Here is a 12,962-nt window from a genome sequence, read left to right on the forward strand (position 1 = left end):
ATTTAATCTAATTCATTGTGTCAATTTAGATGTAGTGACCTTTGAAATATGGCAAATTTCTTCAGTACTGTAACACTGAAATTCAAAATCATTTTAAAAAAAATTTCAGCAGTGTTAATTACTCCCTCTGTGCTTCCATTGCACTTTCTTCATAGCCCTCCTGTCCTCTCATATTTGTTTAATAGACTATTTTGCTTGTAAGGAATTGTGATTCAGTCTAACTCAAATAATGAGGACTTATTTTAAGGATGCCTATGCTAATCATAGAGTCAGAATCTCATGAAAACCTCAAAAAAGAAGCCAGGTAATGACCAGACATTACAGTGACTAGAACTAGAAAGTGATTCTGGGTTTAAGGAAACAGCTCTATGGAACTGAGCAGGCAAAAGTTAGGGCTTTGCTAGAAGAAATGCAACTAAGATGTCGTCTGTGTATCTGCTCCTTTTTTTTTTATCCCCGTCTTTTTTTGACTCATTCTATTTACTTGACATCTCAAGAAGGATTTACTAACTGTCCTTGGTAATTACTAAATAGCAAGTAAGGGCAGAGATGTTTTTTCCTTGCCAGAACACATATAAGACACTGACTGTGAATTGACTGCCTCTGAGTCAGGTTTCCCTTCCAAGTTAGATGACCCATGGTGTGATGATGTGGTGTACTATGTAACAGCTGATGACTGCCCCCTTTTCCTTAGAAGGGATTGCGGCTATGACAAGCTCCATGACTGATATGTATAACCCCATAATGACTGGAAGCTTTACCTGAGTAAAGCCAGTCTCCTATTTAAAAATATCCATAGTGCTTAGCACAGGTTCTGGCCTATAGTGGGTGCTGCATAAATTATAGCTAAATGAATAAATGAATCTTTATTTTCTTCTTTCTTGAGGCTAGTTTTGGGGGAAGTGAAGTAACTTGGAGCCTGTATGTGATTTGATATTGTTAACTTGCCAATAGTAGGGAGTTACAGAGGGTCCTGGATTCTAAAACATGACATATCTCACTTTCTCTCTATCCTTTCCAGATTTTTTTTTTTTTTTTAATTTTAAGAATCAGGCTATCATGATAGAGTCAACAAGTCAATTTTCTATGAATACTGGCCATTATCACAAATACCATAACTGGGTGGCTTAAACAATGGAAAATTTTCACAGTTCTGGAGGCTGGGAAATCTGAGATTAAGGTGTCAGCATGTCCTGGTTCTGGTAATGGCCTTCTTCTTCATTTGCAGACAGTCTTCTTTCTGTATCCTCACATGGTAGAGAGCAGAGAAGCACACCCTACCCTCATGACCTAATAACCTCATAGAGGCCCTATCTCCAAACATCATCACATTGGAGATTACAGTTTTGACATGAATTTTGGAGGGACACAAACATGCAGTCCATAAGGTTAAACCTCATTTTAAGATGAGAAACTTACTGCGATTCTAGCTATTCTCTTTAGTACCCTGGAGTCACTCACCATGGAGACTATAGATTAAGCCCCCTCTAGCATCCACAAGAAAAGTCATTCTGAAGAATATAAATTTGTATTCCAATTTCAAGGGGATCTGGGCTTATTTCTTTAGAGGGAAGGCTGGAGATCTCTCCTCACACTATGAACACTTCCACTAAACTGTGTGCTCCTAAAGGCCATGGACAGATGTCACAAATATTGGGTTGGGACAGGAAGCATACATAGGCCAGCCCCCTATATAGGGATTGCAGGCATATGACATGACTATTACTTGACTAGGCTCCAGTAGATTTCCCAATGGGATTGTCTCCAGATGCATCAAGATTCTGTGACCACAGTGGGCAACGCGGTGATGTAGTACCAAGTACAAAATTACACTGCACAAAGGCCTCTTCCTGGCTGGGCGTGCCTCCCATCACATAGCCATCATTCAGTTTTCCTGCCTGTACATCCACTTGATCAGGGCAGAGAAAGGGTTTAGCAACGAAGGAACTATTGTGCTGATTGGAAAAATCAATCTTTCCTTTTGCAAATCTCTCACCAAAAAAAAAATAATAATAATAATTCTTTTGAGGTAGGTTCTTGGTTCTCATATCGCTTGAAAGGAAAAATTTCTGCAACTTGCTTCTAAAATACTGTATATACCTGCTGCATACAGTAACTAGGTTTCCTGAGGACAGTTACCTTCGTTTCCTTCTCCACTGTCTCTGTGCTTCGACATAGCATTTTGGAAAGCTTTGGTAAATTTCTGTGGATATAGTGCTCACCCACTTTTTCTTCTTCCTCTCTATGGAGCTGTCAAACTCTGGACCCGAGCAGCATGTCGTGTGAGCCTGCTGTGAACAACTTAGCAGAGGAGCCTGGTGTCCTCAGTAGACAGAGTAGAGAATAAGTCTTGTGGGCAGGATCGATAATAAAAGGAAGAAAAGCAGAACTAAGAGATGAGGACAGCCAAACACATTCCAGCTATAACTGATTCAGCTTGCTAATGAATCTTCTAGCTAGTACTGAATTCTTGATACTCTCCTCACTTCTCAAATCAAGTTAAAAAATTGATTCCATGCCAATTACAAGGGGCAGAGCTGTCGCTTACTGAGGAGATTAACTTGCTTTGTTGAATACTGACGGGGACCAGAGAAGGGCAAGACCCACACAGAATGCAGGGCACTCTAATGCGTGGTAACCTTGGAATCTGAAGTAGATGTAAATCGAAGGTTTATGATTTGCATCAGTGTACAATCCAGACTAAGGTTAACCTAAAGAGGAAATTTAAGGAAGTCTCAAACCAACATGAATTTTTGTCATCTCTGTGGATCCTTGTGCCCAGACTGGTCAGGCTTTTAGAGGCACAGATCCTAGCCCTCCAGTGCTCAGAGTCCGCACTCATACTTAACTAACTAGACCAATTGAGAAAGTTTGGGGACCAAACATTGGTGTAATGGAACTCTGTCAGTGGGAAAGTCAGGTGAGCTGAGGAAAAGACACCAAGGACACCTAAATACCAAGTGATGCTTCCTGCGAGTATAAACAGTTTTCTGTTTACATCTAGTACTCTGGAAAATTCTCTATACTGTGGTCAGATCTGTGAACGCCACAGTGCCTGGCTGGCTATCCCCCAGCAGGATTTCTTTTAACCGCTACGTTTTTGCCCTATGGTTTTAGATGTTATCGGACTGATGTTTAAATGTATCTAAAGTGACCCTCAGTGTCCTGTCTAGTGTCATATCACTCAGCATAAACAATGCCAAGAAAAAAGGTGCTGTGAATATATAAAATTAGAAAAAATGTAAAAGAATGTGAATGTGCATATGTGGGTCAGGGGAAAACTACTGAAAAGAAGTGACAATACAGATTATTTTTCTCTTAAATTCTTCCTAATTTCTAGACAAATTTGAATATGCATATAAACTGGGGATATCTTGAGAAATTATAGAATTTAAATTACATCTGAAAAATCCACTTTTATAATAAAACCATTGACTCATAGACACGGAGAATTTGGGACTTTGCCTAGTGCCCCTCTCTCAGTTACACTGCATTCAAAACTTCTTAAAGAAGGGATAAACACTTCATTCGTTTCCCTTCAGCCAGAGTTCTTAAGTTCTTAGGAATGAACAGTAACAGAACGGGGGCCTCTGTCCAAATCTTGGATCAACTCGGCTCTGGTTCTTTCCCTAGGCTACCTGAGTTCAGTTGCTTTCTTCTCTCCTTCTCCAGGGAAGAATGATGACAATCCTTCTTTCCGTTTAATTCTTCCCAAGCTTGTTGGAAAGAGCCATTAGTTTATGTTTTATTCTTTATGCCTGTAAGATCTTGGGATGAAACACTCTCAATAAACCACAAAGCCTATTACTATTTTAAGTACCTGCATCTTCTGGGAGAAGCAGCACACTGGCTCCCTGCAGGAGAAATAAATGGAGTTAGCTTTCCGGCTGGCACACTGTCTTTAGGAAGAGATTTAAAAAGACACAGATCTTCTTGTTCTGTCTACTGCAGAAAATGTGTCTAGATCTAGTAAAGCAAAGCACAAATTTCAGAGGAGTTACGTGTTCCACACTCCATGTTACACCGATCGTTCTTTGATTTTGTTTTTTGGTCCAAAAGAACAAGCTCTGAACACAAAAAGGAGAGGATACTAGGGTGTTGATAAAATGCATTTTTTAAGGTGTGTGTAAGAAGAAACATGTTCTTTCTCTTATTTTAGTGTCTTCTTTCGTGGCTGTGAAGGAAAGAAAATGATTTTGGCTACCTGCATTTCAAATGATAATGTGTAGTTTGAGGGAACACCTGGCACTTGTGAACAAAACAGCATGCAAAAATATTTTGTTCTATTTTTCCATTGTAATCTCTGAGATTTTTTTTTTTTGTCTTTCTCTTTGTGTTCTTGTCAAGACTGACAAGCATCCATGTGTTACCAAGTGACATGAAGTTCTTGCTTGAATAATCATGACGAAAATCCAGGATATTTCAAAGCATGTTATTGACTCAGAGAACCACCCACTAGATCGAATTTTTCTGAATTAACTCTGACTGATAGCATCAGCAGGTAGTGCTTTTACCTCAATTGTTGGGTCCTCCCATGTCCCTACCGTACCTCTGTTGTTAGCATCCTCATTCCAGAATGTTATGAGTTATAGTGCTAAAACTTTTTTTTTTTTTAAATTAATGTTCAGAAAAACTGCACATTTGGGAAGTAAACCAAGTCAAAAAGCAGACTGTAAGAAAAGGGACTGAGAGTTATTTTTATCTGAAGTGGTGTCATTGTCTTACTGACCTTCCTCCAGGGTGGAGCCTACACAATGCCATTGCTGGGAGTAAGACAGCAAAAGTCATGGGACACTTAGAATGGAAGCAGCGGTGGTTTTAATTAAAAGTAATGATACTTTTTACTCAGCGTATATTGAGGTTCTTGGGAAGACAGGTGACATTCTTTGATGAAAATTGCTGAAAGGGTCACTATGTTGGGGTATGCTGAACATATGGCCTTTAGTTTTTTTTCTTCTGCTTCCTGCTATAAAGGGGTGGCTCCAAAAATTCTATACAGGAAGGGCTTAGAAGCTGCATTCTTTTGGGAAAGGGGAAGGGAGGGAGGGGACTTGCATGGAAGCTGCATTTGCACAACAAGGCCTCTGTTTTCACTTAGATGCAATTTTTTTTCTATTTTTTTTTTTTTACAGTGGTTTGGCTAATCACCTTCTCCTCCCTCTCTCCCAAGCAAATGAACCCTTAGCGATGCCCTAAGACCAATTCCTTGGGCAATGCAATTCCCATCTTTTTTTTTTAATCTTATGAATTCATTTATATTTTTTAAAAAGCCATGCAATTATTGCAAATTTACTGCTCACGGGGTTCATCAGCAATTACAACTTAATTTTCAAAATAGGCACACATATGTATTAAACCACTGAACTACTTCACTAATGTAGTGAAATGTATCAAACTAAAAACTGATGGAGAATATTGGCCTGATTATAATCATTTCAGAAGAACTTGTTTTTCAGAGGGACCATGCAAAATAATAATGCTTTTTACAGTATTTTGCCGATGCTTTCCTGAAGGATGCTTATGTTCTCTGCACAACATGAAACTAAGCTTTGAAACAATTCCTAGGAAATTGTTAGAATGGTCAATGAGCAATTCATCAGAATTTTCTTGAATTTTTTTATGATACCTGGATTATATACATTCCTATAATGAGATCAAAGATTCTAATCATTTTCACAGAGACAAAAGATTCAAATACATATGTATTCTATTCACCAAAATTTCCTCTGTGGTTTTTATAAAGCACATTAGATGAGTCAAGTATTGCAAATACTTTGTTATCAAGCAGATTAAGTGTAGTTTCATGCAACATAGTTTACAGTCCCATCTCTGGTCTGGCCTGCTTTCTCATTAGAGTGTGCGACACTGGTGCCACTCCTTATTGGGAACTGGCCTTTTAATCAGGGACTCGCAATCACTTACGAATTATCAGTTCCCAATTTTGCATATTTTCAATCTTATCCCTTTTTTCTAATCTGTGTTGGGTAGCCTTCGCCTTGGCGAGATCCTGGACGTCTCGTGCAGTTTGGTGTAGATGCAGTCTCGGCTTCACGGGCAGCCATTTGATTATTTCTTCAGGCAGAATTTGAAATTCTCATCTTCTCAGCAATTCTCCAACCTGTTTAGGGCACTATGGTAATGTCCCTGGACCAGTATCTTTATACTTTGACTCAATGGCACTCGATGTTGTCTTGGGTTTACTCATTTCTAGTTACTTTCATAGCTATTATAAATAATTTTCTTCTAAGCACTTCACTATTCTCTTACAGCCTACAGTGGTTATTAACTGTTTTTCTACTTTATAAGCAGCTCCTAACCTCATTTTGACTATTTGTAAACATGATTTTCTTTAATTCTTAGCTTCTTAATCTTAAAACCCCCAACTTCTTTTTCCATCCTCTTTAAAAAAAATAATAAAAAAAACCTGTCTCCCCTTGTATTAGGCATAATATAAATGCTTGAATTTTATATTTTCTCTAGGAATCATTACTATATTATGCTTACACATAATGTCTGTCTTGTTGTAAACTTTGAAAGTACAGATTATAAACATTAACTTATTCTGCACAGCACTGAGCACAATGTCATGATCACTTAAATGCTTTTGATGACAATGGTGATGACGATGACAACGTAATGCTGTTCTGGTTTGAAACTATCACATAGATGGTCCAGTACATCTTTTTTTTTTTTTTTTTTTAAATGTGAGTTGTTCCTCATTCTATAAAGCTGTCATTCTTCATTAGTAAAAAAAGGTTACAGTAAGTTATAATTAGTGTTTAGTGCCCTGTCAAATAATTAAGTATAATAAAAAGCTTTCAATGAGTTTAATGTTAACATGGTATAATTAAAGCCAAGTCTTGAAATGCATTAGGTGTCTGTTATGTCAGATATTTGAGGCTTTTTCCCTCTACAGATGAAATTTTCAAATTGTGCTTATAGCGATGTCATCATCAGAGACAAAAACTCACATCACTCAGATTCAAAATGGGCTTGACAGTACCCAGCAAGGGCAAAATTCAGAAAATAAATCACTTATGCAACCCTCTTATTTACTGATAAAGAAACTATGTCTCAAAAATATTGTGTGACTTGCCCAAGGTCACACAGTGGTTAAGTTCATTCTTCCTTGATAGTAAGGATTGAGGTTTGGGGTTGTATTGAAGTGATTATTATTATTACCATCATTATTTCTTTCTGAAGTTTAAGATGTCTGCTGCAAAAATGTTTGTCTCTTTCCTGATGGGTTGAAAAAAATACGTGTAAAGTAAAAGAACATAATTTGTATTTAGCTCTCGTATTTAATAGTCATTTTAGGATGCAGGGCTTGTCATAGCGCCTATTTTAAGGCTCAAATACAGAGACAAGGCTGAAATCTCACCATTTTCTCATCAGAATAACTGGAATGTGCCTAGATGCTTGGCCGTTTTAACCCTGCATTCTTTGAGCTTCTCAGGCCTTCTCTTGTGCATGTTCTATTTTTTCTGTCCACAAAGATTTTTAAAAATCAGCAGAGTACAAGTAGCCCCTGAAATAAAGGCGTCATTCAAGGAACAAAGAAGTAGAAGAAGGGCTGCAATTAAAATGATGAAAATCTTTAATTTTTATTTAGGTATACTTATACGGACACGTGTATATACAAATACAGATCGTATGGGTTTGTTTGTGTGTGGGTTTTTTTTAAATTTTTTTTTACATTTTCTTTTACGTTTATATAATGTCAGCATTTCAAAACGGCACTCGATGAGTAAGTGCAAAGGAACTGCAAAGCAGGGCAGTACAAGCACAGGACCACACGGAGCTGGACTTCACACCCAGACGCACACACAATGAGTGGCTTCAATGGGGTGTCAGGAGTAAGCATGAAGAGCGGATTTTGACTCATGGGTAACCTCCAACATGCCAGCATCTATTAAACTGTACAGACAATGGGAGCAAGCCCATTGTAGGGAGATTTGTCTCACATCCGAGCAGCTCTGGGGCAAATGCATGGGAAAAACTCAGTGATGCCAAACCAGAGACAGACCTGTCCATTCACGGTTCTGAGGGAAAACAGAATGTGGGAGGAAGGCTAGAGACAAAAAAAATAAACATAAGAAATAAAGAGGGGTTGTAGGCAAACGGGGTGTTGGCGGAGGTGGTTTTCAAAAGCAAATCTAGTGACCACAGCTCTGTGGAACAATGAATGGAAGAAAGGAGTTTAAACTGTTTTTCTAATTTGGGGGAAACTAATAAAAATGGCTGCTGCCGTTGCTAAGGCACCAGAGAAAAAGAGTCCCTGGAAATCCGCAGGTACTGTGTGACTCTTCCTTTCACACTGACACAGAAACAGCCCCCATTTAACCTTCCTCAGTGGACAGTTTGCAGTCTTTCCCATGTGTGGGCTGCGTGATACTGGCAAGACTTCCTGGGAGAAAATGAAACTGTGTGTGAAAACCACCACAAAGAGAAAACCAAACCTAAGTACAGAACCATTTCTAAATTCCCTAAGCTTTTTCAAACCAACATGCTGAGGATTGCGGAGGGGCAGGGGACACCATAGGGCTCCAACATCAGACCTTGAAAACATTGAGGACAAAATATTGATCAAAAGTCATGTTGTTCCAGGTCCCAAGATGGTGGAGTCTTAAGATTGGGAGGACGATGACCACATATGAGTCCTGTATGGAGCAGTGTCTTGGCCATTTGTGACTCTTCTCAAGCAAGTATACATTGGATGTATCATAGCCTCAATGCATGTTTTATATCCTGAAAGACTATTGTTCTCACTTACAAAAGACATAAGAATCAAATTAATACTTTATTATCAAACACTATATACAACAGAGGTTGCTAATAATACAGAATTTAAAGAACGCAGTGTTTTTTTTTTTTTTTTTAATGTTTTACTTTTCTTTCCTCTGCCACCCAAGAAAGTACAGTACAAAACAATAGTCTAAACTAACACCAACTGTTACCTGGTCTATTAAAGGATACACAGTATCCACTAAACAGACAGATCCTTTTTCCCTGCTTCATGTTGCAAAGCCCTTGGCAACCAGGGGCAAAGGTCGCTGGGGTTTGACTAAATGGGGCTGAGAGGCAGCTAAGTATGCCCTTCAGACTTCTGAATTGTTTTTGAAATTTAAAGCTGCTACAAAGTTGCATCGACATCCTCCTAAGCCCCCAGAGGGTTGTAACATCACAAAAGGCCACCAGCACTTTTTGGACAAGATGAAAACTGTCTGTGCCAATCTTCTGGAAAACTCCATGGCAATTATTACCAACATTTACATCATTTATACGTAGAGAAGCACACTGTCTACTGGTGTGGATAGTCTTGCTATTTTTTTTTTTCTTGATTTGTAGTGGCATGATGGTGAAGTAAAGGGGTCTAATTTCACTGTGAAAAATGAAAGACAATGCCAGAGAGGGCCATGAGTAATTATTTCATCATTTGTTAGAGACAAATGCTAGAAAAACCACAGAAGTCACCATTTCTAAAATGAAGTTAGCACTGCTAATGTAGTTATGACTAACTGGAATCATTATAGGATCATTTGATTTGCTTGTGGTTATAGAACATGCAGTATTATTTCGGTTCTATTGATCCATATTTGAAGGTATCTCCCCCGCCACCCCCACCCAAATCCCACTGGACCAACAAGCTTGTAACTATTAATAAAAAGAAGCATTAGATATTACTGAGAGTACTGAGCATATAAATAGTAAAGGAAAAAAGAATCCAATGCTGTGAACTTTTGTTTCAGTGAAATGGTGGCTGCCTTCTGTGATAAGACTCTGCCACTCCAGAGAAGTTCCTGATGTCTGGGGAATAGGGCTGATTGCATCTGCAAGGCTGGCAACCCCACTCACTGTCCCGGTGTGAACAGACCCAGCACTAACATACACTCCAAATGGGTCAGGTAAGCCCACATTACATTTCATCATGTGTACAACTCTCTAGGCTGCAGTGCCTTTACAATTGCCTTTCGTTCACATATTTTTCTAATTCAGAACTACTCCAATTTTTAGCCAATTCCTATTCATGGAATCAGTCCACAATATGACCCCCTTATTAAAACATACATTTTTTTAAAAAATGTATTTTAAAAAACTTATTTTTCTGGAATCCGTCCAACTTTTCACATCTTACATGATCATCGCATCATATTTTTGTTTGTTTTGAAAGGCATTTTCTATTGATATGTCGTGCAATAGCAAAAAAAGGCAAGATTTCTTTACCATTGATTGGACACTTTTCCCTGTCTAGGCTTTGGAGTTCAAAGTTCATGTCAGCCTCACCAGTAGAAAGCCCCAAGGCTTGCACTGCCTGGTAAGCAACTGGAAACATCCCTTGCTGACCATGCTAAAATTCCTTAAACAAGGTCATCCTGCACTATTCATCCTTCTGCCCCACCCCCACAATGAAACAAGATAACCCCCCATATTTCTAAATGTATCAAGGGATACCACTTTTTCTCACAAGTTTAAATAGGACAAGCATATATACTCACTCTCAGCATAAAGTATATCTAAATAATGTATTTGCTATTCTAGTGGATTTTTAAAAAAATATTTTGTTAAAGTCTTTGGGACTCCATCTTGTTTATCTCCCACGGATAAACACATGTTCCCCCTACGCTTCAGGCTGTGTCAGAAAGGGAAAGAATATAAAATCAACACTTGAATCTTTTTATTCCAAACTCTGGAATTTTTATTCCAAGTTTCCCTTTAGCCCTCCCAAGTAGTGGTGACTGACTCTCCGGTGACAGGGGTTTGTGTGTGAGCCCCTGTGCTTATGGAGCAAAACATGGGTACTGAGGGCGGGAGTCGGGGAAAGGCCACAGCACACTGGCGCTCCAGCAAAGCCAAATCACGTCTCCTCGGGCCACTGACATCTTTTCCTTGGTACATGTCGTGCCCCAGAGGAGTATCCAAAGCTATTCCATATGCATTCATCAACCCTGGCTTGTCAGCCTTGGGGAAGGTCACTTTATTCATAAAAATGCCTCTTTGAGTTTCTTTTTTAAAAAAAAAAAAAAATAGTTGTAGCACCATGGTGATCTGTATTCAAAGGGAAAAAAATCTGGTGTACACTGTCCAGTCACCAAAAAAATTAGAGGCACTCATACATACATACTCCCACCAAACTTAGTTTTCTGATTTCACACTTGCTCTGTGCTAGCATTCTGGCACCATACCTGCCTCCTCGAAAAAGGGCATCTTTTATGGAGCACAGGTTTTGCTGTCAAGAATGCTTTAAGACAGTCATCTTAAAGAAAGAAAAAAAAAAACCAGTGTCTCAATCTTTCAGAAGCCTGTTCAATTATATACTCCTAGAGGAAATGGTGTAATATTATATCAATTCTTAATACCTCCCTCCTGGACCTGACATGGTGACATGATGCCCTGCGTGATTATCTTACAGTCCTGAATGAGAAGGCATAAATATTGTATGGGAGAGTAAAACCCTCCTGGGCCTCACCATCACTGGCTGCATCTGCCACTATTCTTCCTTGTCCACATACTGCTGACACAGTGTGCTGACGGAAGTGAGCTCTTAGAGAATGCACAGGAGCTGATGACCACTGGTGTCACTACAACAATTTGGCATTTTCATCTGGAGTCCATTTAATTTGGAAGGGCTGCAAAAAGTCAAGGGCAAGGGCTGGGGGTGGGGTGCAGTGAGGGAGGCAGCAACTACTTTAGCCCCCACCCTGGCCCCAAGTTGTTGCTTAGAATTCAGGCTGAAAGAAAACAAAAATCTGACATCTGCCAAAAAAACAATAACAAGTCCCTTCTTGGGATGAGCAGTTAGGTGGATCTCTGGTGTTCCAAGACCCTGATGTTTTCTGTGACAGGTGACGGGAAGAGACTGTGCTATAATGTCAAAAGCATCGCCAGGAGGAACAGTAGGATTGCCAAAAGGCGGCTGGGTATCCTTGGTGTTTGTGCCGCGTTCTCGCCGCGGGATGGCTCGGCTGACTCATGTACGGTGTCATCTGTTCAAATAGAAAGCACACATTCCAATGAGATTTCACATCCTTAATAACTCTCTTGCAGCAGCCTGCTGTTAACAGACCTCGCCACCCTCTGCAAAGTAAGGTAATGAACCTTGTGCCACCATTGACTTTCATGTCTGCATAATCACTCATTATTTACAGCAAACAAAGGAGAGGCAGAGAAAATTGAACCTTCTCAGTAATATTAATAGTTTCCTTAAAAACTGAGGGAAGAATTGTGCATACCCAATAACCTTTGTCATACGAGCTACTTTGGTTTCCTAGCAGTCAGAAGCACCTTGCGCAAACTTGAGATAATGTATCTTTTAAACCCAAGATGCGTGGATGTTTGGGGTTGGGAGCAGTTATGTTGGCATATTAGTGGTTAAGCAGAATGGGCTGCCCATTTTCTTCTTTTTAGCCATTTCTTAGCATTAATGCTGAATGCATGGTTGTTGGATGCCTAGATAAATTTTCAAATATGAAACATTAAATACTAAAACAGTAGCATTTAAAGTAAACTATACATAATGCCCACTAAACTTGAATAAGCCAGTGCCTACGAGTTTGTTTACAATTAGACATCAATTATGGTGCTATTTCCATTATAAGCCTTGGATTAAATGACTTGAACTTAACTGTTTTTATTTTTATCAGGCTGAAACTTGGCCCATAAATTATCAGCATGGATGCAAATCTTCCTTTAAATAAAATGGATTAAGTGAGGTAAGCTACTTTTATTTAGCTGTCAAGGGTTCTGAGAGGGTGCCTCTGACTTTGGATAGCCTTCCTGAACTGCATGATCAACAGGCTTAACTTGAAAACAGGAACTTTGCAGCAATTAGTACCCAAAGATAGACTGGAGGCTTACCTCCGAGCCATGCTGTGCTCTAGTATCACACATCTTCCTTCCACCTGGCCTAACTTGTGCTTTTAGATTAAGTGATCTCTGAATTACATGTGCCTAGAGCCAACAGT

At 39.2% G+C, this 12,962-nt stretch overlaps 1 protein-coding gene across 3 annotated transcripts in view; it reads right to left on the bottom strand.

Annotated features, from left to right (window-relative positions):
- Positions 1-10,672: 10,672 nt before the first annotated feature.
- EFNA5 (ephrin A5) overlaps positions 10,673-12,962 on the bottom strand; it is a 264,204-nt gene continuing 261,914 nt past the window's right edge. For all 3 annotated transcript variants that reach the window (XM_011365147.2, XM_011365148.2, XM_023533630.1), the window contains one exon: positions 10,673-11,984. In XM_011365147.2, coding sequence (XP_011363449.1) covers positions 11,863-11,984 — 122 coding nt within the window. In that variant the 3' untranslated portion in view covers positions 10,673-11,862. The remainder of the gene's footprint in view (positions 11,985-12,962) is intronic.

The sequence above is a fragment of the Pteropus vampyrus genome, unplaced genomic scaffold (genome assembly GCF_000151845.1).
Source record: "Pteropus vampyrus isolate Shadow unplaced genomic scaffold, Pvam_2.0 Scaffold106, whole genome shotgun sequence".
Classification (NCBI taxonomy): domain Eukaryota; kingdom Metazoa; phylum Chordata; class Mammalia; order Chiroptera; family Pteropodidae; genus Pteropus; species Pteropus vampyrus.